This window comes from Vicia villosa, linkage group LG3, assembly GCF_029867415.1.
Source record: "Vicia villosa cultivar HV-30 ecotype Madison, WI linkage group LG3, Vvil1.0, whole genome shotgun sequence".
Lineage (NCBI taxonomy): Eukaryota > Viridiplantae > Streptophyta > Magnoliopsida > Fabales > Fabaceae > Vicia > Vicia villosa.
The window spans coordinates 82,488,845-82,513,905 of record NC_081182.1 but is presented as its reverse complement, the minus strand read 5'-3'; the positions used below and the strand labels follow the sequence as shown (position 1 = coordinate 82,513,905).

General features: G+C 34.8%; 3 protein-coding genes and 2 long non-coding RNA genes across 5 annotated transcripts; 3 read left to right on the top strand and 2 right to left on the bottom strand.

The window, feature by feature from the left end:
• Positions 1-4,811: 4,811 nt before the first annotated feature.
• LOC131658418 (uncharacterized) lies at positions 4,812-6,454 on the bottom strand. Its single transcript, XM_058927713.1, has 3 exons — positions 6,431-6,454; positions 5,808-5,891; positions 4,812-5,459 (listed from the first exon to the last, which is right to left on the bottom strand). Exons 1-3 carry the CDS (start codon positions 6,452-6,454, stop codon positions 4,812-4,814), a joined length of 756 nt encoding a protein of 251 aa, XP_058783696.1.
• On the top strand, positions 5,652-7,050 carry LOC131658417 (uncharacterized). The gene is made up of 3 exons (XM_058927712.1): positions 5,652-5,998; positions 6,357-6,623; positions 6,706-7,050. Exons 2-3 carry the CDS (start codon positions 6,453-6,455, stop codon positions 7,048-7,050), a joined length of 516 nt encoding a protein of 171 aa, XP_058783695.1. The 5' UTR covers positions 5,652-5,998; positions 6,357-6,452.
• Positions 7,051-7,121: 71 nt separating this feature from the next.
• LOC131656217 (uncharacterized) lies at positions 7,122-7,665 on the top strand. The gene is made up of 3 exons (XR_009300025.1): positions 7,122-7,281; positions 7,375-7,485; positions 7,573-7,665. It is a non-coding gene; the product is annotated as an uncharacterized LOC131656217 (long non-coding RNA).
• A 64-nt stretch (positions 7,666-7,729) lies between these two features.
• On the top strand, positions 7,730-8,642 carry LOC131656218 (uncharacterized). The gene is made up of 3 exons (XR_009300026.1): positions 7,730-7,826; positions 7,908-8,001; positions 8,396-8,642. It is a non-coding gene; the product is annotated as an uncharacterized LOC131656218 (long non-coding RNA).
• An 11,610-nt stretch (positions 8,643-20,252) lies between these two features.
• Positions 20,253-20,913, bottom strand: LOC131658416 (protein MAIN-LIKE 1-like). The gene is made up of 2 exons (XM_058927711.1): positions 20,668-20,913; positions 20,253-20,561 (listed from the first exon to the last, which is right to left on the bottom strand). Exons 1-2 carry the CDS (start codon positions 20,911-20,913, stop codon positions 20,253-20,255), a joined length of 555 nt encoding a protein of 184 aa, XP_058783694.1.
• Between the last annotated feature and the right edge of the window lie 4,148 nt (positions 20,914-25,061).

The following is a 25,061-nucleotide window of genomic DNA, read 5'->3' as shown; positions in this document are numbered from 1 at the left end:
AGGTTGCAAGCACACTTTCTCCCTTGAACGAGATTCCTTCCTGTTGTGTCCTGGGATGAGGCCGCCTTGCTACGTCTGGTTGAAGAAGCCATGAACTGAAAGAGAAGAAGAAGAAGACTTGGGGATAGAAGACGAACACGAGAGCAGAATAAATTGGGAAGAAATATGTTTGGGGACAAAATTAGGGTTAATATTTTATGTACAAAAAAATTAAATAATAAATAATTAAGTACGTGGCAGCAACACTAAGCATTATGTGGACAACAAAATTAACTTAAGCACTGCCACGTCTGCAGCCGTTTGCGTTTTTTAACGGGAAGGACCAATTTTATGGACGGAAAAGTTTACAGGGACCATTGTTTGAAGGAAATATTTACAGGGACTAAAAACGAAAACCAAGATATTTATGAGGACGTCAAACATATTTAACCCTATATTTAATACGGGGAGAAATAAGTCTTCACACAAAATTCAACATCTATACTAATTATTTATGTTTATATTTTTATATTCTTTTTTCTTTTTCTTTTTTAAATTTTAAAATCCACACTCATTTATAAACAGTATTGAAATACAATGTTCACGTGTATTTAAATGACAGGAGTAATATATAAGATACGATAGTGGGAATGTGTTGATGTGCATCAGATATATAGGGTGCATAAATATTTAAATATTGTTTATATTACTCAAAGTATTATGTTTATTATTCAAAATAATATACAGATTACTCAAAATAGTATAAATATTACTCAGAACAATGAATATATTACTCAAAATAGTTAAAATTTGATATTATTCATAATGGTGTAAATATTACTCAGAATAATGTACTCATTACTCACAATTAATAATTACTCATAATTAATAGATGTGTACAAATAATGTATATATTATTCATGAATTATGATATTATTACTCGTTTCTAACTAAAATGTTACTCTGAACAATTTAAATATTACTCGTACGAGACTTATGCACCGTGCATAAGGATTTACCTTATGCACATCAACCTGACCCAGATGGTGGGACATTTAATTAATTAAGTATTTAATCAATTTGATTAGTTAGAGTATTCTAGAAAATAGAAGATATAATAAAAATATTTGATATTTATCTGTCACAAAATAATTGATTCAATTAATAAACTTATACATATTATTTTAAAATAATTCAATAATAATACGTTAAAAATTACAACTATTAAAGTTTTCAATTTTATTTAATAAATAAAATTACTTTTATATATGAACTTTGTTGTTATTAATCTTAAAAAAAAAATGTGTATAACTTAAAAAAGAAAGTGTATTAAAAAATTTACTTTTATATATGAATAAATTTTTTGTTGATATGATTTAATTAAAAAATTTAATTTAATTTTAAAAGAAGATGAGAAATGCCTATTGCGGATCAATTCGAACAAAAAAAGAGTAAGGGTGTGGCATTTAAAGTGGATACTAAAGATTGTGATGAGCAAGTAGAATTCGATGCTGAAGAGAATATCACTAAATTCTAAGAGCTTTAGTAAGGTCATGAGAACACTTGATAGAAACTTGGAAATAATGTCTCTACTAATGTCAAAGACAACAACAACATAATTTAAAAGGTGGCAATTTTCAGTGTCGAAGAAAAGATGGGAAAAACAAAACAAAGGCTAATGGAATTCAATGCTGTGAATGTGAGGGTTTTAGACTTATTTAGGCTAAATGCCCAAATTCTCTAAGGAGATAGAGAAAAATCTATGATGCCACTTTCTCTAGTGATGAGTCAGCTGAAGAGAGTAAATCTCATCAAACAAATAGTGTTGTGGCCTTCAGTACTCACACTAAAGAAAGTTCAAATTTTGAGTTGCCCAATAATATTAGAGACACTAGTGAGGATGAAATATCTGATGATGCTCTTAATGAAGCTTACAAGATTGTGTGTCATAAATTGAGTGAAAAATCTCAAGTTGTTGAAAATTATAAGGAAAAGATTGAAGTTCTTCTTCAAGACAAAACTCAACTCATGTTATTCATCTTAGAGTTGAAGGAAGAAGTAGGACATCTCAATTTTAAACTTGATGGCATGGCCGAGTCTGTTCACATGTTGAATTCTGGAAATGAGAGCCTTGATGAAATTTTATGTATGGACAAATCATCGAAAGACATGAATGGAATTGGATATACTAGCAAATCATCCAATTCAAAGACTGTTTTTGTTACACCTATTCAGAAAACAATTCACAATGTATGATTACAAGTTGCAACAACCTACCAAAGATCTTGACCAACAGTCTAACTTTCATACCAGACCGACTCCAGTATGTTAATACTGTGGCCGACATGGTCCCATATGACCTTACTAATGCAAACTATATGGTATACAACCCTACCAAAAATAGTTCTACCCTTAGCAGAAGGCTGAGTATTATCTTCATATTCAATAATGTTGGTGTGCCAAGTCTAATATTCTAACTCATATTTTTTGTACCACTCTCAGGGAAAGGGAGGCTAGAACCTCATGGCCAACCTTACAAAAAACTGAATGAACCCTTGGGCTTGAGGGAGTTGCCAAAATATAATGATCCTTGAAGTTCTTCCAACTGTCCATGTATACGCCAAACATCTTGTTTGATGACGAATAGAAACAACCCCATTACCACAAACATAATCTCTCAAAGTATGGTTTACGAGGAACAAGTTGAAAAAGTGTCGAACAAGTGGCTCAACCCTTTGATATTTGCACCTATACAGGAACCCATTTGGAAAATCCCATGCAAATGAGTGAAATTGGGAAGGATATATGGTCAAGTGGTTCAACGAGCCTTCTTCGAAATCAATAAAGGATAGCCTGAGTTTCAACTAGGTGAAAAGACAGTCGTAGAAAGAAATAACACACTTATCATAGTGACTACAAATTTGTTTACCCTCACTAATGTGGTAAACCGCCTAATCGAAATATATGCCCATATTTTTTGAATGGCCATATGCGAGGAAGGTCCCTACTATATCCGGATCAACCCAAGGTTAGATTCCCGAATTAGGAGACCGGACTAAATCAGATCGTCCTCATTAACCTTGTTGTCCCAACTGTCACATAAAAGATAATGATAATCAGAGGTGAGATTGTTGTTCCTAAAGAGGATTTGTTCCCTAATTTCCTCCTTTCTATGTTCCTTACCACTAGAAGCAGAGAAAGTCTCATAAAAGTGGTGGTCCTTTGTCTCATTTTGAGAACAAATTGTTTACTTCATCTCCTCGTGATAACGAATGGAAGAAGTCAAGTGTGTGAGATCCTCTAAGTAAACCAGAGGGTGGGAGTTTCCCTCTTCATTTATGATGGAAAGCCTTGGAGGGCCACCTCCACTCTCCAAATCACCTCCTTTAGTCCTAGAGGTATCACTAAGAATGATCAAATTAGAAATGGGACCATTGACCTCTAGTGGTTCCTCATCTAGAATGTCAAGGTTTCCATAAACAGTTAATATGGGAGAATTGCCTCACCATCTCCATTTATGGTCAAAGGCACGCCTCCTAGGCCACCCATGGAAAAACAATGTAAAAGATAAAGAGTATGTAAGAAATGGTACCTGAAAATGAGGTTGACCGAAGTAAGCTCTTTGAATATGTAGTAGTAACAAAACAAAAACTTAGGCATGAGGAGAAAACGAATGAAAACAAAGGAAAATCGTCTAGGGGTGATGCAAAAGAAAGCAAGAGAAAAGAGAGGAAGAAAACCGAAACTTCTAAAAGAAACTCATAAGTTAGTTTATATAAAGAGAGGGAAAACATATCAAAATCTCGGGGTTATTTAAGCACAAGGATCCAACCTCCCAAAATGCCTCCTTAAGGTAAGAAAACACTCAAGTGCACTCGAATATCCTAGCACTACGCCAAAATTGATATTTTGTATCGCTTAATTTAATAGCACTTTTAACGAAAGTGCTATTAAAAAGGAGACAAACAGATTTATAATAGCACTTTATGATCGGGCGCTATTATAGAATGCTGACAATATATTTTTGATAGAACTTTGTGGAAAAATGCTATTTTTAAACTTAATTAAGATAGCGCTTTCTTTAAAACGCTATTACTAAAATTTATTAAGATAGCGCTTTCTTTAAAGCGCTTTTAATATTCTTCACTAAAATAGCGCCCTTTGTAAAACGCTACTAATATTCTTCAACCTTTTTTTTTTGTAAAAAAAATAGTTTTCAATAAATAGCGCTTTTCTATGAAACGCTACTAATACTTCAACTTTATTTTTGTAAAAAAAAAATAGTTTTATTTAAATAGCGCTTTTCTATGCAAAGCTACTAATAAAATAAAAAAATTAAAAAGGGCACTTTTTTCGTTTTGGCGCATAACATTAGGGGAAATTTTCATGTTGCCTCCAAAAACCTTATCTCCAAACTCTTCGATCCGCTAAACTTTTCATATTGCTCCAAAAACCTTATCTTCAAACCCTTCTCTCACGTCGATTTCAATTTTCTGCCGAGCCGTCGAACCCTATTCACGCCGTCAAACACTCTTTCCAATCGTCAAACCCTATTTACGCTGTCAAACACTCTTTCCAATCGTCAAACGCAGTCGCACACACCACCAGAAGTAGGATCAAGCTACCAGAGACCGTACCGGAGTTGAAGTCTTCGTCGGAATCTTCGAAGGTAGGTTACGAATTCTTCTTTATTTTGAGCTTTTTTCACTTGCAATCATGTTTGGTTCTGTTTGAATCGAAAATTTAGAAACATAGGGATGTTTTATTTGTGCGATTTCTTTGATTTGTGCAAAAGGACGGTTTTATTCTTGTGCGATTTCTTCTGGATTTGTCTAACGACTTGTGTTTTCAAAGTTGTGTGTTGTATGATGATTATTAGTATTATTATTATCCCACTTAGCTTCTACTGTATGATGATGATGATTTTCCATCAATCCTCCCCAAGAAAAATTTTTGTTTTGCAAGTTTAATGTATTGCTATCACTTTTCATCATCGATATAGAATTGTTGCAGCAATAGGAATTAGGAAGGAACATAGTATTGCTATCACAGAGGAATATTGAGAGAATTATCGCCAAACTCATCTGAATCGGATAATTCCCCATCAAATCCAAATTCTGAGTGTTCGAACTCATGAACCTGTCAATGAAGAACTCTTTGTTGCGGGAGCCTTCCATTTCTAGTGCGTAATCTTTCGGTGAAATTGAAGACGATGTTCTCTGCTCATAGCTAGAACCCGCATCTGATTCAGAACTCTCCGATTTCAAAAGGTTCAGTTCATTCAACGATGATAAAATTAACTCCGGCGCTTTCTCTTGACTCTTCGAATTCTCCTCTCCATTATTCTCAACCTCAGACAATGACTTATGAGTTACAGTATTTATACCTTTTTGACTTATGGTCCCATTCTTATGGTATTTGACTTTTAATCCACTGCTAGAAATCCTAAGCTCCTTAATAGATGTCAGGCTAGGTAACTCCTTTGGATTGAACCCTCGAGATTAAGCCGCTTAAGATTGTGAGGAGGCGTGATTGAACCCTCTGACAGAAGAAGAGAGACAAGACATTGGTCCTACGGACATATTATTTGAGGCTCTAAATCTCCCAAACTATTCTGGGCATGTTAGGAGTTACGGTTTGGGGTATGTTCTAAGGACATTTCCACGCCAAATTCGCCCCACACAAATGGACTTTCAAAAATTGTATGGCTTTTGCAACACACTCAAAAGTAGATTGAAGGTGCTAGAGAGAGAAGCAGGAGAGAGATAAGTTGGATAGAGAAAAGATAGAGAGGCAAAAAACTGAAGAAGTGGTTGAGAAAGAACAACCTGAAAAAGTGGCACAGAGCTTGCAGCAACTTGAAAAAGTGGCAGAAAGTCAACAGCTTGAAAAAGTGGCAGAAAGGCAACAACCTGAACAAGTGTCAAAGAACTTGAAACAACGTGAAAAAGGGACACAAAGGAAATAACCAAATAATAAAGGTTCTTGCAACCCTGGATCATTTGGAAATATTCCCGAGGTAAATGATTTCTTTAAATAATTTGTATTACAGGAAATTTTATAATTTGTATTATATGTTACGAAGTTATCTGGTATATAATTAATACATCTTTTGTTGAAGATCATTATGAATTGATCACATTTCATACATACCTTACAAGTTGCTACTGCCGGATAATTAACTTCAAACTAATATTAAGTATGCAATTTCTAAGCATTGTCTTAAAAGATGTTATGTTCATATTGAGAAAAGAATTAAGGAAAGAGGTTACAGTTTCTCAATGATGGTTAATCTTTGTTATTAATGTTTAGAATTCATATATGTTTGTTTTGTAAATAATGATATTAATGTTTTTATTCATATCTCTTTGGTTTAGGGTCTCTTTCCTGTTAATATATGTTTATCATCGCCGAGTCAGTGTTTGGTTGCTCGTGGCAAACTATATAACACCAAAGGTAACACAGTGCACGGCATGACGTTACCACATAGATATGTCAAGGTTAATATCGAAGTTGCTATTGTGCCAAATGCTCCATTGCCGATATCTGTTGATGGTGGAGATGTATCGATGGTTTGTCATGCAATAGGAACAATTGTGCCATGGCCAATGAAACTTCTTGAATTTGTTGCTGAATGTGAAAAGGTAAATTACCTATTATCAACTTGCTTGATCGCAATTTTGTTTTATTATTTGATCACTAACCTTAATTAATACAACTTTTTAGAATCCTGATCAATCCCAAAACAAAGCTAAGAATACCCAACGAAGTGTTGATTCTGTTTCATCACCTAACAAAAGCAACAAAAAATCCAAAATTGAAGAGTCTCCTAGAGTTGGCGGTTCAACCGGTCTTGTAAATTTACCTTTCCTTGATATGTATGTGAAAAATATGATGAGGGTTGGATCTTTAGTTCAAATAAAAATGGAGAAAAGTATATTTGGTGAGGAGTTTTTAAAGCATCTACGTGTAGAGAATATAAAAGAGATTCTTGATCACAACTGGTTAAGTGCCTCTATTATCACTGTATTTTCCAGGTACCTATATTATTACAAATGTTCTCTAATCTGACAAATATATTAATATCAATTGTTGACAAATATATTAATACCAATTGTTGTTGTTCATTTCTAGGTATTTGTATAACAAGTTTATTAGTCCAAATGGATTAATAAATAAGTTCTCCTTCATATCCCCACATGTATCACGGGAGGATAATATAGGAAATGTTGTAGCAAAAATACTCTTGAAAGATGAGGAGTACTTCAAGGATAAGATGATTCTTGCACCTTGCAATCTAGGGTGAGAATTCTATTCAAAATCTTATTAAATTTACGAGAACAAACTATATATTCAATGTAAATTTTTATTGCAATATTCAAATGTTGGGTACAGGAAACATTGGGTGTTACTTGTCATCAATCTCGATGCTGAGGTGATATATTACATGGACCCGTTGAATGGTGAGCCAACAAAACATCAAAATTTAAAAACCAAGTTTGAGAAGTGAGTATAGACTCTTTTAATTTAACATTTATATAAGTATTCTTAGTTATAATAATTACTCATTTGAAGTTAATTTCGTTTTGTTAGTGCGTTGCAAATTTATCGTGCTAATAGTAATTCTAAAGTGCCTAAAGTCTCCAAGTCAAAGAAAATTTCATGGTCAAAAATTCGGGTATGTCCAAATTAATGTTATTTTTAAACAACTATGTAGAGTAAAAGTAATATATGAAATGTTTTTTTTGCAGTGTCCTCGTCAAATTAATAGCATTGATTGTGGATATTTTGTGATGCGATTTATGAAAGAGGTCATCATGGAAAATGAAATTATGATCCCCGTAAATGTACGTGATTTTAGTTGCTATTAATTTGTAAATTAATGTGATTAAATTCTAATAAAATTGTTGATGTTTTTATATTTGAAGTACTTTCCTGACCACTAATGTCGTACCTACTCTAACGATAAGTTAACTGAGGTCAAGGAGGATTGGGCTACCTATATGGTGGATGATGTGTTCGGTGAGTTTTTTAAAGCCTACAATTAATATTTCCTAAAATATTTACAGAATGTTACGGAAGATAAGTATAGAGTGTTGTATTCAAATGTGAGATTTACAGTTTAAAAAGATGTTGAAATATAACTTACTTATTTCCTGCATTATCCTTATTAATTTTAATATTAGTACTGTCATTCTAGGAAGTGAAATATTATATCTCCTTTTATGCATGACAAGGGCAATTATATTGTTGGCATAATACCTCACTGAGTTTATATTTTCATGATAAGGCTGTAATACATGACATACATACATTTGATATTAAACTTTATATTGTTATTTATATGAATATATATTTAGGTTTTGGTTTTTTGATTATTGCACAAAACATAATTAATATTCTTTCTATGATACAGGAAAACAAGAAGCAATTATTTTGCCTAGCTAACAAAGTGATTCGATGTCTGGGTTCGGAAGTGCTTTGGTTCGCGAAGTGGTTACTACTTGATGTTGTTTTGTTGTCATTTCTGGATTTTTTAGATGTTTTTTCTTTAGTGTAGAATATGCTGTACTTTTTGTTTGGAATTTAGTTTGGTGCACTTGGACCAAATTAATAACTTGTGGCAAAAGTTTTAGCTTAATTTCATTGAGATCAATGTTGAATCTGGTTTGTTATATCATTTATCACTATTATGTAGTGTAGATTGATCTATATACATAGATACAGTTCCTTCCATATTTTTTAATTAATTATATGGCAATGGTAGATATGGTTTCACAAATTTGTTCTTGAATAAGTGGTTATATTTTATTTTCAAATATTTTAGTTGATTAATCTTTTTTTTAATGAATTCTTATGTCATAAAATGCAAAGGCCATATAAATAGACCAAAAGAATGATTTTGTAAAAAAAAAAAAAAAGTTGTGCTAGAATAGCGCTTTTTATAGGAAGTGCTATTAATGAGACATGCTATAATAGCACTTTTATGGAAAAGCGCTATCAAAATTGTGCCTTATAATAGCAGTTTGTCTGGAAGTGCTATCAAAATCAAAGCAAAAGACAAATTATAAAGCGCTAAATGTCTATTTTTGTAGCGCTTTTGAAAGAATGCTATTAAATACTGATACTATAATAGCGCTTTTTAAAAAACGCTATTAATTATCGTTACTATAATAGCGCTTTTAAACTGCTATTAAATAGAAATATTTATAATATCGCCGTGGTCAGTAGCGCTTTTAAGCGCTATCAAAAACAAAAAAAATGCTATTAAATAGCTTTTTTGTAGTAGTGTAGCCATATGCACCACTCCCTAGACTGATCACCTAGAGTCACACGTGAGATAGTCAAGTGAAACGTTCCAATGATTAGACAAGCATTTATTGAAAGTGTTCTCATAAATTTTCATTTCCCTGCTCGAGAGATGAAAGCATAACTTTTGTTGACCCGATTATAAGACTTCACATGCTTCTCAACATAGCAAGCTTAGGGGAAATGTTATAGGCTAGATCTAAGACAAAGAGAAGGTAAATAAGGCTCAAATCTTCTCCCCTTATAAATACTCTCTCTCTCTCTCCCTCTCCCCTTCCCTCTCTTATCCAAACAAGGATGAGATTCATTTCCTAAAAATTACACTTCACTTGAAATTTTCTGGTAACTTACTTGAACGTTGAAGTGCTAATTTTGCAGGTCAGCTTCATCGGAACCAACGATCCTTCATAACAGAAGACTCATATCAGTTAATTCAGCTCTCATCTTATATATATATATATATATATATATATATATATATATATATATATATATATATATATATATATATAATTTTCTTAACTTTGTGCTTTGACTCATGCTTTCTAAAGTCTGATTTGGTCTGAATTATTTTCACTCTTATCGTTCATTAATGACCAGTTTATGGAACTCAAGTTCTACTCTAACCCATTATCCTCGTCCTTCAAGAATCTTATAGGAATACAACTTCTAATAAAAAAGGCAATTTCTTTTCTCACCCTTATAGTTCTCCGAAATCCTTAGCGAAAAGTAAAAATTGCTCCTGTTTTTAAAGATGCATCTCCGGACGCACATTTTTACACAAAATAAACGTAAATGAGTGAGTAAAATTTTTTAAGGGGTATATTTGAAAACGCATCTTCGAAAACACCCATAATATACGAATTACAAACCTTTAAATATCTAAAAATGCATAGATGCATCTTCGAATTAATTTTTAGCAAAAATGGAATGACTAATGTTAAAATAGCTAAAAATGAATTCAAGAATATTTTTGGAGATGTAACTCCGAATTAATTTTTGGTCAAAATGGAATGACAGAGTTAAAATAACTAAAAATGCATTCAAGAATGTTTTCGAAATGCATTCAGGAATGTTTTCGAAGATGTATCTTCTAATTAATTTTTTGACAAAAATGTGATGACTGTTAGATTTACGAAAGACAAAGTGATATAATGTGCGTTCGAAGATGGTCTAAAAAAATTTGAGGACAATTTTAAAATTTTAGAGGATGAGCCACTTTATAAAAATATTTGTTTGTTTGTTTTATAAAATATGGGGAAAAAATATAGGAATACTGTTGAGAATCAAGTGTGAGGAAGAAGTTCCACATTAGTTAAAAAAGGAAAGAATGAACACTTTATAAGTGAGAGAACCCACACACCTATTACCTTAAGGTTTTAGGTGGGGACGTGGTGTGTCTTTCACAAAGGTGTGTCCCAAGTAAAGTGCTCATTCGTTGACCCCCTCGAATTGCCTCCAATTGTGGTATCATGAGCCTTTGCTTTCGAGATAGGGACCGGCTCACTTGTATCGAAACACTTCCTGCATGTGGTGCGTAGAAGGTATTCCGTTGAGTGTCAATGGTAGGGGTGGCAAAATGAGCCGCCCGCCCCGCCCGCCGACCGCCCCGCCTTAAGCCCGCCAAAAAACGAGCGGGGCGGGCATGCCCGCCATGTGAAATGGGCATAAAAATCATGCCCGCCCCGCCAAGATGGCGGGCGGCGGGCTTGCCCGCCTATTTTTATTTATATTTTTTTTCATTTTTTTAATAGATTAATAGGTTTTTTTTTACCTTTTAATTAAATTTTTCACTTATTTTTTAAAACAATTTTTATAAAAGCAACTTTTAATAAATTTTACTTAAAAAAGTATTACATTTATTTACAAATAAATATATAAAATAAACCATCATGAATTGGAGTTACTAGAATTAACTAAAAAGAGAGAATTTTAAAGGAGGGGCGGGCTTTGGCAGGCGGCAGACTTTGGCGGGGCGGGCTAGTGCGGGTGGCGAGTTTTGGCTGGGCGGGCTTTGGCGAGCGGCGGGCCTAAAATCCCAACCCAACCTGCTATTTTTTGGCGGGTGCGTGGGTCGCGGTCCGTTTTGCCACCCCTAGTCAATGGTGGTACAGGTGTATGTGGAAGAGAGAGCTTCCACATGAGGGAGAACATTGTGTAAGACTCACACTTGAGAGGAGTGTTGAGAATCAATTGTGAGGAAGAAGTCTCACATTGGTTTAAAAAAAAAAAAGAATGAACACTTTATAAGTGAGAGAACCCACACACCTATTACCTTAAGGTTTTAGGTAGAGATGTGGTGTGTCTCTTACAAAGGTGTGGCCCAAATAAAGTGTTTCCTCGTTGACCCATTCAAGTTGCCTCCAACAAATACAACTTTCAATTTTATTTTATAAAAATATTTAAAATTAACAATATAATTAACAACATGTGATACACACGGTTGTTTGTTTGTTTCATTATGAATCTATGACCAACCAATTAAAGTGATTCACTCTCAAACATATCTATAATCTATTGCATGTGTAGAAAAACTGACAATTCCCCAAACTAGTGGTACTGTACAAAGAAAAAGGAAAAATATCTCGTTCCATATAAATCAATTCATTTTTTTATATTTCAGTCCATTTCCATGGTACTAAATCATTTATACCATGATCCACCTCCCTTTCATGTGGATATCATCATTGTCTTATTTTAAGATCTCATAATTGATAATTGTGACTTATGAAAGTGTTATTTTCCATCATGCATTTACACGTCATCATAACATAAAATATTACAAGCAGGTGGCATAGTGGTGGTAACTATCAATTTTTTTAAAAAAAAAATTGAAAAATGAAACAAATTTGTGTCAGCGTTTTTTTTTTAATAAACATTTTGTGTCAACGATTTTGAATAACAACAATATTGATCTCTTAGATTCACCCTTCATCAACACAATATTTCAAAACTCACAAAAAATATATTGATCAAATTATTTATTTTTAAAATAATTTTTAGACATTTTAGTGGTTTAGTTCACTTGTTTTTAACTTTTTGTTCTTCCTATTTTAAAATTAAAAGTGAATGGATCATCTCCTCTTGTTTGTTTTCAACTCATTATCCTGCTTCAAATTCAATAGTTGACAAGTAATACAAAATAATATTTTAAAAATAACTATATACATAGAAAGTAATCCAAAGATTAAAATTAAGGTTTAACATAGGCAGTAGAGAAAAATTACAGAGGATGCAGCTCCATTTTAAATTCAATTTTTAGATTCTTCAACTTTATTTTTTTTAGGATTATTTCGATCTTCTCCACTTTTACACATATTCATAATGATTAGAATAAAAAATAATTTTTAATGATATGATAATGATGACTAATATTATTTATTAATTAAGTTTTTTACAAAATAAATTAATAATTTTAATTAAATTTTCATAGAAATATATTTGAAAATTAATTAATACAAAATTTAAAAGAATTTTTTTGGGGTTAAAGGCCCATATATTTGGGACATCTCTCCAACCCACAAGTTGACGTTAAGTATAGTTTATGTATGTTATATAAACACTCAAAACAAGTGTAATTGAAAAACGACGCGGGAATTAGTCGGGGGCTTCATTATGGCATTTTAAATCATGTATCGACGACTAGATGCCAAGACCAAAGTGAAAAGAGGATAGGTGATTGTGCGCATTATACCGGGGAGGACATTATTCAAGCCCCATTCAAACCACTACAAGAATTATAAGGATGTGTTTGTTAGACTAAAGGGGCGATATGACGCTTCCATGAACACCACTAAGAAGGATGACGCTCCTCGCTTCCTTTATCTTGGATGGAAGACTCAATAGAGATAAATGGGAATTCAAGGCTCCAATGATCGTCATCAGCGTATTAATGGAGTCGACATGCTCTTAAGGGTCACTTCTTCCATTGGCTTTTTAGAGCGATGACGGCTTGAAACTTTCTTGTATGAGGGATCCCTAAATATTCCTAAAGAGGAGTTAGGGATCTAGAACATGTGTCTCCTCAATGGGATCAACCTCCTTTTAGCGTTGTAGGAGGTTAAGGGCGTTGTCTTCCTAGGTTTGATTATGGTGATGCATATCATCTATAGTAGTGCACATCTGTGCTATGGCATTCTGGTCACCACTGGAGCCATTGTCGATCAAAGTTGTTGCATGTCTTTTAAACATATTTAAAGGGGATTTAAGAGGTAGACATCAAGATGATCGTCGGGTAAAAAGATGGCTCAAGTCAGTTTTATCAGTGCCCCATAGTAGGCGCCAATTGTACTTGCTAGAAAAGTACAATGAGGGGAGCCATGTACTTGGAAAGTTGTATGTGGTGTTTAGGGTTCTTGATAGTGTTTAGATCTAGCTCACTCAAAGTGATGATAAGCTTTATATATGATTTTTGAGTGAAATGGTTTGATCTCTCCTCAGCCCTAAGACTAAGGTATTTAAATAGGCTCATCGGGCCTGGGCTAGAGAGTGCTTATCTTTGCTCCTCCATCAGAAACATAGGGAGTAATGGAGTTACTTTTCCTTAGATGAAGGGGGTGACATTTATCCTCTTTGACCCTTTCTTCTAGTTCGTTATGATGGAAAACAACATCTTTCATGTTCATTAGGCAAGTGGGTAATGGGAGTGAGTTCAGGTGGACTAAACCCAATCAGCGGGATGCTACTAAGTTCTAGGATACTTCATGGCCCATTTTAGACAGCTGTCATACTCCAAAATTTGTCTTCTTGATTTTATTTCTACTAGTTTATGTTTTGCATATCATTTGCATACTTCCATTAGGACATTAACATAACTTTGCATTTATTAAAAAAAATCAAAAAAATTCATGCATATGTTCATTTTACACATTTGTATTCCATTGTACGATTTAATAGCTTTAATTTTATTTCACTAATTATTGAGGTTTATAGTTTTAATATTTAATTCAATTTTAATTTAAGTTGAATTTTAAATTAAAACTATTAAATCATTTTAACTTATTATACTAGTATTTTTGTCCTTTTTTAATTGTATTATTTGTTTTGCCCATCTTGCATTTTAGAAAGCTCATAAAAAACCCTAATTTTACATTATAAATTCATGGAAAGCTATACGATGAGGGGGAAGGAACCCTATTCTCACCACACTCACGTACAAACTAACCCTTATACACTAATCCAGACTCCGTTCTCATGTTCATATATTTCCGCTCCTCCACTTTGCCTTCACGAAATAATTTGGTTACAATAGAAACCTGCTTCAATTTCCTTCACTCATCAGGCTTGCACAAACCAATACACAAAGTCAATTTTCCTCTTCATTACATCTCCATATGTGAACCGAAAACCATTTTCCATTCATATACTCGTACATTCACTTTTCTTTCACGTGGAAACTATATCCCGTATCATTGTATATACCAAAATCTTCACTAACTTATCACTAAACCATAACAGTGTCAAACTCCATGTTTATATCAACATTCAAAACCTTCACCACTTCCAAATCCCTTTTCAAATCATTCATGAAACCTCTCAAACCAAATAGATACGATATGGTGTATTGCTACCATGGTTTTAAATTACGGTTGCGGCTGCGGATGCGGTTGCGGTTGCGGATGTTGCGATTGCGGTCATTGCGCTTGTTGCGATGCACATTGCGGCCGTTGCGGCGTGAATTTTTAAAAGGAAGTGTTTGAAATATTATATTGAAAAACATAATCTTATGTTTTTTCATTATATAAGAAGTAAATTGAGTTTTAGAATTCTAATATATTGATTTTTGATGAAAATACTTAAAAAAACATGATTAAAATTTCCCGGTGGGGTTCCTAATACATACGGAGACGAGATTTCAAAATCACACCGCAATTGCGGTCCGATGCGGTTGCGGAGACAACCGCATCCGCAATATTGCGGGTGCAGACCGCAATTTAAAAACCATGATTGCTACTTCTGTTTGCGGGGAAAGAATTTTATGCTACTGTTTGTTTTCGTGCAGGTACGTATCCCCGATTGTAGCTCCAATTAATTTACGGCCTTTGAACCGATCGATTCCAACATAATCCTTCACATCGGTAATCGCAGATCAGTAACAACAAACTCACCTTCAAATTTCGTTCCTATTCAAACACTACCTGTCGTCCGCCGCAACGACGCAAAATAAAAAACCAAACCAGCTACATCTTATCAACTAACAACAACAAATTCTACCATGGAAGCAAGGTCAGAACTCACGCCCAATGCGTAATCAAGCACCGACGAATCGAATTGAATTCGAAGAGGCAGCTACAAGCCCCGCCGTAGGATCCGTCCGCAACCTGCTACCTCTGAGCCACGTGTTCTTTAAGCTTCGACGTAGACACGACCATGATTTTCTCCGCACGTGCCAACGTTAACAACAACACAGTAGCAACATCACACGATAATCTCTCCTCCTTCGGTAACTTGTCTCATCCTTCTCTCATACTGTTTGTTGTTGATGATAAATTGCTATGGCTTTAGAGTATTTATTATTATTTGAAAATCTTCAGTAAGATTGTTTGAAGGCAACTTGATGAGGATGATATTCTCAGCATGGTTTTAAATTGCGGCTGTGGATACGGATGTTGCGATTGCGGTCATTGCGCTTGTTGCGATGCGCATTGCGGCCGTTGCGGCGTGAATTTTTTAAAGGAAGTGTTTGAAATATTATATTGAAAAACACTTAATTTTATGTTTTTTCATTATATAAAAATTATATAAAAAGTAAATTGAGTTTTAGAAATCTAATATATTGATTTTTGATGAAAATACTTAAATAAAAAAACATGATGAAAATTGTTCGATGAGGTTCCGAATACATCCGGAATCACACCGCAATTGCGGTCCGATGCGGTTGCGGAGGCAACCGCATCCGCAATATCACAGGTGCAATTGCGGTTGCGGACCGCAATTTAAAACCATGATTCTGAGTGTGTTTAATGTTATGAGTTTCGGGTTTTTTTGTATGTTTAACAAAGGGTAGAGAGGTTAATGGTGTCATTATTTAATGTGTGAGGGAAGAGTGAAAACGCATGGGAATCTGGGTTGAGAATTTGAGGAAGAACAGGGGAGTATTGAAAGGAAGCAAAACCGTGAGAAAATAGAGAATACAGGTAGAAGAAGGTGGAGGCATAATCATTTTATTATGTTTAGGGTTATTTGTGTTTTGATTTGGGCTTATGTGTGCAAGCCCATCCAATTTGCTATTGCACCAACTTCTTGGTCCGCACCCCCTTTTGGGATTTATTTCATTTATTTCATAGAGCTCATCCGTTTTCTTTATACTATACCCCATCAGCACGAATGCACCCCTCTTTTTATGTTGAACCATTTTTTAGTTGGGCTTGTTTTGTTTGAGCCCAGAAGCCTTCTATTTACACCTCATTTTAGATTTTTTTAAGTATTTCATTTAATGTTTCAGTTTTAATTTATATTAAAAAAATACAAAAAATATTAAGTCATTTAATCATTTTCATTTTATATCAAGAAAATACCAAAAAATAGTTTTACTTAAGTTGTGTTAGAATTTAATTTGAATTGTTGAATTTTCTTTCGTCAATTAATATTTGTCCATATTTTTGCCATTTATTCATCTATTGTTTATACATTGTTACTAACATTTTCTTGTATTGCGAGGTACAATCGAGCTATTCTCGCGGATATATGCAAATTCATACTTGACCTCCTATAAATTTTATTTTCGCATTTTTTATTATTGTAATTGTATATGGGATGTAATAGCTCAACTAGGACTTTTACTTTCTCGCACATTTACTTTCTCGCGCCTCTAATTATGTAACTGCCTCAAAGCCCTGTAATAGCGTAGGACATTTACTTTCCGCACTTTATTTTTCTGCACCATATACCTGCTAGATGTATGCTTAGGATTGTATGGAAAGACTAATAATTGAACGTTAGCTCACTAACTACAAGATTAACATAACTGTAATTAACACACTCTTGTTCACACACCCACCTTTAGGGTAACCCTCTCTTCTGCTGCCTTTCGAATAATAGTCAAGTCCCTCGAGCGTAGGGATACCTTAGCATATGTTGCCTACGATTCAAAATCATCATAGTCCATTTGGAATAAAGATAATAGTCCTTTCGATTGATAAGGTATCCTTGCTTGTTGCCTTATGACTATTCACATCTAACACATAGGACTTCCTACCATCTTTATGGTATGGATAGCCCCTATGATTATACGATGACCCTCGATGTCTCGAACACATCCAATGTATAGGACTACCTGCCTTTATATGGTACATATAGTACTATCACTCAAAGAAAGTCTTTAGAATAAGAAAGACCTTACGAATTTAGGGTAGGTAACTCTTAAAGTGCTTGCTCACAACAAATCAAACGCTTTTTACACCATGTTTTCTAACATTGTCTTTTTAGACATTTTTAAAAATAAAACTATTTTTCTAAACACACACTGCACTTTCAAACATTCAAACAAACAAAAGTGAGCTAAGCAATTAAGAGCCCATGGATAACCATGGATACGAAGGGTGCTTACACCTTCCCTTTGTATAACCTACCCCCGAACTCAAGTCTTTTCAAAAAGGTTTTTCCTGTTCTTTTATACCTTTCCTAATTGGATAAAATAAAAGTCGCTGGCGACTCTTGCTCACCGCAACATTTGTTTGCGAATATTAAAGTCAGTTCTCCCACCGTATTAAAGCAGCCTATGGCTTTGTAGGGTAACTCGCCCCTTGCTAGTGTGTTTTCCCTTCCTTACATGGGTTGTGTCTTCTTAGAACACAATACAATTATAACGGTACAAACATAATATCGATAAATAATTTCAAATCTAAAAGCTTTGATATCTCACAATAAATGAGTTATTAAGGTGTCTTCACTAAATCAAAGAACAACGATAACACAAAATCAATAAACATACATCCAAAGGTGTGAATGTCATCATTAAAAGACACTGAAGGATGATGTTACTAAACTCCTTTAATAAGGAAACAAAACAAACAATACAAAACCAAAGGCTTAAAAGTTAGATGAAGTAGACTCATCCTTCCAAGCCCTGCCTGAGGGGCCCACCTTTACAAGTCTTGCCTTAGGGACTCGCTTTTACAAATCTCGCTCGGGAAATGATCACCATCTACCTTATTTAATTGCTTCTCCATTTTTATACCTTTAGTTAAGGAACTGAAGACTGGAAAAATCCATATTAGGCCTTAAAATGTAGTGGTGTATAACTCAATAAGTTCAAAAGTGTTTTGAAAGGGTCCAAAGACAAAACAAGCGGGCATGATAAGATAGGGGAAATTTCTTTGTGCACCTATAGGGTTAAAAACACCCTTGAAAACCCCAAAATACCCTTCGGAAATGCATCTCCGAAGGCACCCATATCCTAATTTTAAAGATTTCGGATATGCATCTCCGAAATCACCCATAATCAAATTTTCAATGATTTTGGATAAGCGTATCCAAATTCACCAAGAAGCTATTTCGGAGATGTATATCTTAAATATAATCTGATCTGAGTGAGTAATTTTTTCCCAAAACAACAACATTGTAGAAATAAAAGTAAAACCTCTTATTATTCGATAAAATGTAACAGAAAAAAAAAACGCAAAGTAGATTAAAAAAATCGATACTATAATATAGAAGTAGTTGTTCGGATAAGTGCACAATGTAAAAATATTACAACACTGGATAAAAAGTCATGAATAAAACATAAATAGGCATCTACTACTGAGTATGCCTAATGCAAACTCCCTGCGACCTACTCTACCTCCTATATCCCACCGCACTGGAAGCCTCACCGACCATCCTCTGCACTATGGAAACCGCCTCTGGACCGCCTTGCTCAATGATCCCTCTCCCCAATGCCTCCTGCCCTATCGAGTGTATCCGCTGACAAATCGGCAAGGGATCAGTGGCATGGTTATCCTCGGCTTGCTGGTTCTCCAAGAGCTTCTCATGTGTTGGCCTAGGTGGACGCCCAGGAGCATCGGGTATCATGATAGGATGTGACACCTGATAGAACCGTGTCACATTCCCATCTACATAGTGCCAGCTCTGGGTGGCCCGCGTACGCTGTTACTCCTCTAGGACTAGATGATGCCCCCAATCCTCAAAGATAGCAGTGAGCTCCCGGCGGGTAACGGTGTTAGGAGTAACCTCAAACAGAGACCTCATATCATCTGCACACGTCCAAACTGTCTCATGCACCGCTCCGACAGATACCTGACCATGGTGTTGGCCCCACATGCCAACCATCCAGAATATAATGCGATGCGGTCAAATGGGACAACATTAGCGTAGTCAGTGAAGGGAGTCCACTAGATGTCATCGTGAGCAGTACGATCGAGATATACACAATATGGCCCCACTTTCTGATTCCCCCTCTGGAGGACATATCATGCAGCCTTGAGCATGGCATAAATGTAAGCAGGATCAGGATCGTAGTCGTGGATGCAGTGTAAATAAGAAATAATCCAGCTCTGAAACACAAATACGATAATATGTTAAATATAAATATGATATAATTAAATATGATATAATTAAAAAGAAATATACCGTAAGGAGTTTGCAAGAGCCAGTCAACAGTCTGGTCCTCCAGTTGGAGGCTTCATTCAGCTTCTGGTGTAGGTATACTAGAATGGCGGCCCCCAGTTCCACTCGTAAATTGTAGCCAGATCAATAAAGTACCGAAGATAAGTCATGTCCATGTAGGTTGTACTTTTGTTCACAAAGAGTGCAGTGATTACCAAGAACATGAACCAACACCTTAGAGCGCAACCACGGTGATACTCAACAAAAAGTCCTTCGCCCTCCTCCTCGAACTCCGTTGCCGCCACCAAGTGGTTCTCATAAATCTCTTTTAAGCTGGAGAACCGGATATGCGCCCCACTCGTCGCTCTGCACTCATAATCCGCCATATTTGAGTCCATACCTAGATAATCCACCATCCACTATTTGGCCTCAACCCTCTGTATCCGAGAATGGTCCAATAACCTTCCTCTGATCGGCAGGTGGAGAAGACAGGTCACCTCATGTAGGGTGATTGTCAACTCCCCAATAGGAAGGTGGAAAGACGAAGTTTCCTTGTGCCACCTTTCAGCAAATGCCCCCTTCATGTCGTAGCTGATGGTACTATATCCGGTCATGCATAACCCACCAAGCCCAAAACCAGCTACAACGTCATCAAACCACTGAGCCTGTGGTTTAAACAAATCAAATATTTTTCGCGCATGGTTCACGGATTTTATGGTCGCCCGTTCCTGTCACAACAAAAACAAAAAACAACGTTAGTTAAATCGTTTGAAGAAAGTGCAATAAAAACAACAATAAAAAACATTTAAATTAGAAAATGCAATAAAAAATAACCTCGCCCTCCCAAACTCGTCGAGCGACATGGTCATGATAGTGGATCAACACGGATGTTCCTGAAGGCCCTCCCGCGTAGCCCTCTTCCTCCGCATCATCCTTGTCGTGCTCAGGGTGAACATCAGGTATCTCCTCCTCCTCAAGTCCCAACTCCTCCTCCTCACGTACCTCCTTCTCACGAGAGGAAGACGCCCGAGACAGCCGACTCCTCGATGCAGACGAAAATCCTGCTGGCGCGTCATCCATTTAGGCTGGTACTCAGACTCGACCTCGTCCCCGAGTCACTGCTTGTTGTGAAGCTCCCTCGCGCTGAGCTGAGGCTGTCCGTGTCTCCCTTCCCTATCTAAGTCGAGCGGCCGGTGCCTGGTTGCCCGTCATTTTCCTGAAAAAAATGCAACCGGTAAAACTTTGAAACAAATTTGAAAATAAAAAGAAAACAGTTCATACCATATTTCGGAAGTGCATCTCCGAAACTAGTCAGAGGTGATTTCGGAAATGCACTTTCGAAAACACATGCGAACAACCATTTTTGGCAGACCACCATTTCTTGCCCTAACTCAATCAAAATCCAATTTTTACCAACTAAACACTATCATTGACCTACAATAACTACACCCTACATCATTTTTCTAATTTCTAACATCCCTAATAACATTTCCAAGTTAGAGTTCAAAGTTATGAAAACTTACAATTTGTTGGAGCTTTGAGTAGATGTTGAATGGAGCTTTGAATACTTATCAATGCTTGGAAGGAGTTGTAGAGTAAGGATACTTTGAATACAAGTTGGCACAGATGAGTTTGTGTGAAAAAGTTTGTTTTGAGGAGAATGAAAGTAAGGGGTGTCTGTTTGGGTTTTATATAAAATGCAACAGTTTTCGGAGATGCATCTCTGAAAACACAGTTTTTTTTAAAAAAAAAGTTATTTCGGATATGCATCTCCAAAAATATTTTTTAAAAAAAAAAGTGTTTTTGGATATGCATATCCGAAATCATCCCTTTTTTAAGAAAAATGTGCCTTTGGAAATGCATATCCAAAATATAGGGGTATTTTGAGGTTTTCACCACGGATCTCTAAGAAGGTATATGGGTGTAAAAAGGAAAATTTTTTACGGACCCCCCAACAGTGAAAACTCCTGCTGAAAACCCGAAAATATCCTTCGGAGATGCATCTCCGAAAAAATTGAGATTTTGGTTAAAAAATTGTAATTTTGATTAATTCGGATATGCATATCCAAAAAAACCCCAAAAAATGGTCAGAAGTTTTTTTGAATATGCATATTCGGATTAATCAAAATCTCAAAAAATTAAAATTTTTAAGATATTGATTAATTCAGATAACATAAAATTGATATAATTTATAAGTTATGACTAGTAATAATAATAATTGTACAGTTGATATTTTTTTTCTAATTCCAATTATAAATTAAAAAAAAACTCAAAAAAATTTAATATTTTTGTGATAAATTTTAAATTAACAATTAGTAAAATTATTACTAATACAATATAATTATAATTATATGAAAAATAAATATATTAATAATTATTTAACATAAGTTTAAAATAAAAGAGATCAAATAAGAATAAAATTATTTACTACTTTATTCTTATTTTAATATAAATTTCGAATTACATTAATTTTTCAAATGATTTTTTTATGTATCATAAAAAAATAGTAAATAAGGTGTTAATTTAAATATTTATTAGGCTAATATTATTATTATATCTTGATTATAATGATATATATTTAATAATATATTTTAATTAATATATTTAATTATACTATTAATTATGATTCACCTTGATTTTAATTTTTTAATAATTATTGAATTTTTTCAGATATACATATTCGAAACATTCCAAGATCAAAAATTATAATATTTCGGATATGCATTTCCGAAGACACCACTATAAAAAAAAAGGCGGTCTCGAAAATGCATATCCGAAAATACTTTTTTTTGGTGTGTTCGGAAGTGCACTTTCAAAGTCAATTTTTTTTCAGAAAAAAATGATTTCGGAGATGTATTTCTGAAATATAAAGGCATTTTGATATTTTCGCCGTGGGTGTCCAAAAAAGTTTGGGGTCGATAAAGAAATTTCCAAAAAGAATTGTTAAGATAAGCCACATGTTACCTAATTATAGCTTGGGCCGCCCAATCCAAGCCCACATCCATCACAAACCAGTCGTCTCAACACATGGCCGGTGAGGTATCTATGAAAACCATTTTTGGCCAGACTACAATATAAAGGGCAAGTTACGACACTCAACCTACAACGGTTCATCTGCAACTTCCCTCCTCCCCAATTTACGGCAGTTCTCACGTCGGCGTTGGACAACTGTCCTTGGTTAAGCTGAAATTGTAATACCCTCTCAACCAGAAATTGAAATAAACTCTCAACCAGAAAACGCAAAGCAAACTTGGAACCATTGCTCTCCACCGGAAAACGCAAACAAAAATCTTCAACTAAATTCAAGAGCTTAGCCTATCAAAACCCTAAACCCTAAGTTCCTTCTCCTTTTGCCTCTGAAATCCTAAAACCCTAAAACAGTTGTGTGACTAAATTTCTTACTTTGTATGCTTCTTGTTTGATTATGCTATGGAAAGATTTCATCTTCTTCATATTCTGATTGTTTGAGTAATTACATTATATTTTCCATTTTTTAGCTATCTTCCCTCTGATTGTTTGATCCTGCTATGGCAAGATTTCATCTTTTTCAATTCTCATTGTTTGATTGTGTGAATCCTACCTGTTTTGGCTCAGCATTGGTGTTTTGATACTTTTATTTGGTGTACTTACTGTTTTGTTGTTTGCTCATGTGGGTTAGAGGATAATGTGTATACTATGTGTGATTCAGAAATGCTCTCGCCGGGTTGCTACAATGCTACCTTGGTTGGTTATTCCTTTGATTGGTTTGTGGGTACTTTCTCAACTTCTGCCACCTGCTTTTAGGTTTGAGATTACTTCACCTAGACTAGCTTGTGTTTTTGTGTTGTTGGTTACTCTCTTTTGGTATGATATTTTGATGCCTCAATTGTCTTTTTTACTTGTTGTTGTGTGCTTGTTAATTTGTAAGTCAATTAGGTTATTTGGGTCTTTGAAGGGTTGGAATTACTCATCTCGATCCTTCCACATTTTAAGCTTATTGGAAGATAAAACATCGACTTAAGCGGTTTCATTCAGAGCATATTTAGCAGAAATTTTAAGAGCATGTTTGGCAGACATTTTTCTGCCTTTTTACTTGTACATGCAGCTTTGTTGATGCCATATTGTATGATGAATGTCACACGGTTGATGCCATGTTGAGAATGTTGATCCTTATTCATGTAAGGCATGCTGTTAGTTTTTGTAAGAGCACAAGAATGGTTTCACTTTGTACTCTCATGTGTTCCGTCATTTTTACTTGTGAACTTTGCTGTTGTTTCTTCTCTTTGCCATGTTTTTTAATACTTACTGAAAACAAAACAACAACAGCGTCTAAGAACTGCGCCAATCTTGTTGTTTTTTTTTTGATAGGCAAAGTTAATTTTATTAGAAATGAGTACAGGAAGTACTCAAAAACATTACACCATCAAACTAAAGGATATAGTTGGCTTTATTCTTAATGGTTATAAATTTCTCCACTATAGTCTATAACTATCCAACATAGATGTGCCCAATTTATAACAGTAGGAATTAATATATGGAAATAGGCTGAGCAAAATGCATTACTCTTCAATAGGATCTTCATAAGACTGCTCCCAGTTGGATACAAAACCTTCTAGCCTTGAAACTGAAACACAATAAATATAAAAAATTGCATCACTGTAAAACGACAGTAGATAGCAGTGTTACGGCGTCCGTAGCGAGTAGCTAGCAGAATTACGGCGTCCGTTGCGAGTAGCTGGCAGCGGTACGACGTCTGTAGTGAGTTTGCGGAGAGACGTAGCTAGCAGTGTTACAGTTTCTGTAAGTAGTGAGTAGCTAGCAGCATTATAAGCGGCTCTATAGCAGGCCATTCCTTAGGACTAGTGACTATGTTGTGTTCACTAAAGATGAATCTTAAGAATATATTGGAGCTTAGAAATTTTATGATATTAGGAATAAATTAGCTTATGGTTAGTCATTTTTATGAAGATTTTATTCATGCAGTGGGAGTAAAAAGATCTTACATACCTTTTATCCTTCCTCAAGTCCAATGGTGTAAAACTTTACCATGTTTTAAAAAGATCTCACATACCAGTTAAAACTTTCTGAAGTCATGTGGTAAAAATTGAGGTAATAGGTCTAGTTTGTCTTAGAGTTTGACTTGATATGTGTAGGTAGGCAATTGATAAAATGGTGACTCATTTTTTTGTTCTAAAAAGAGTAAATAAAACAGTAGGTAATTGATTTCTACTATTAAGCTTAAGTTATGA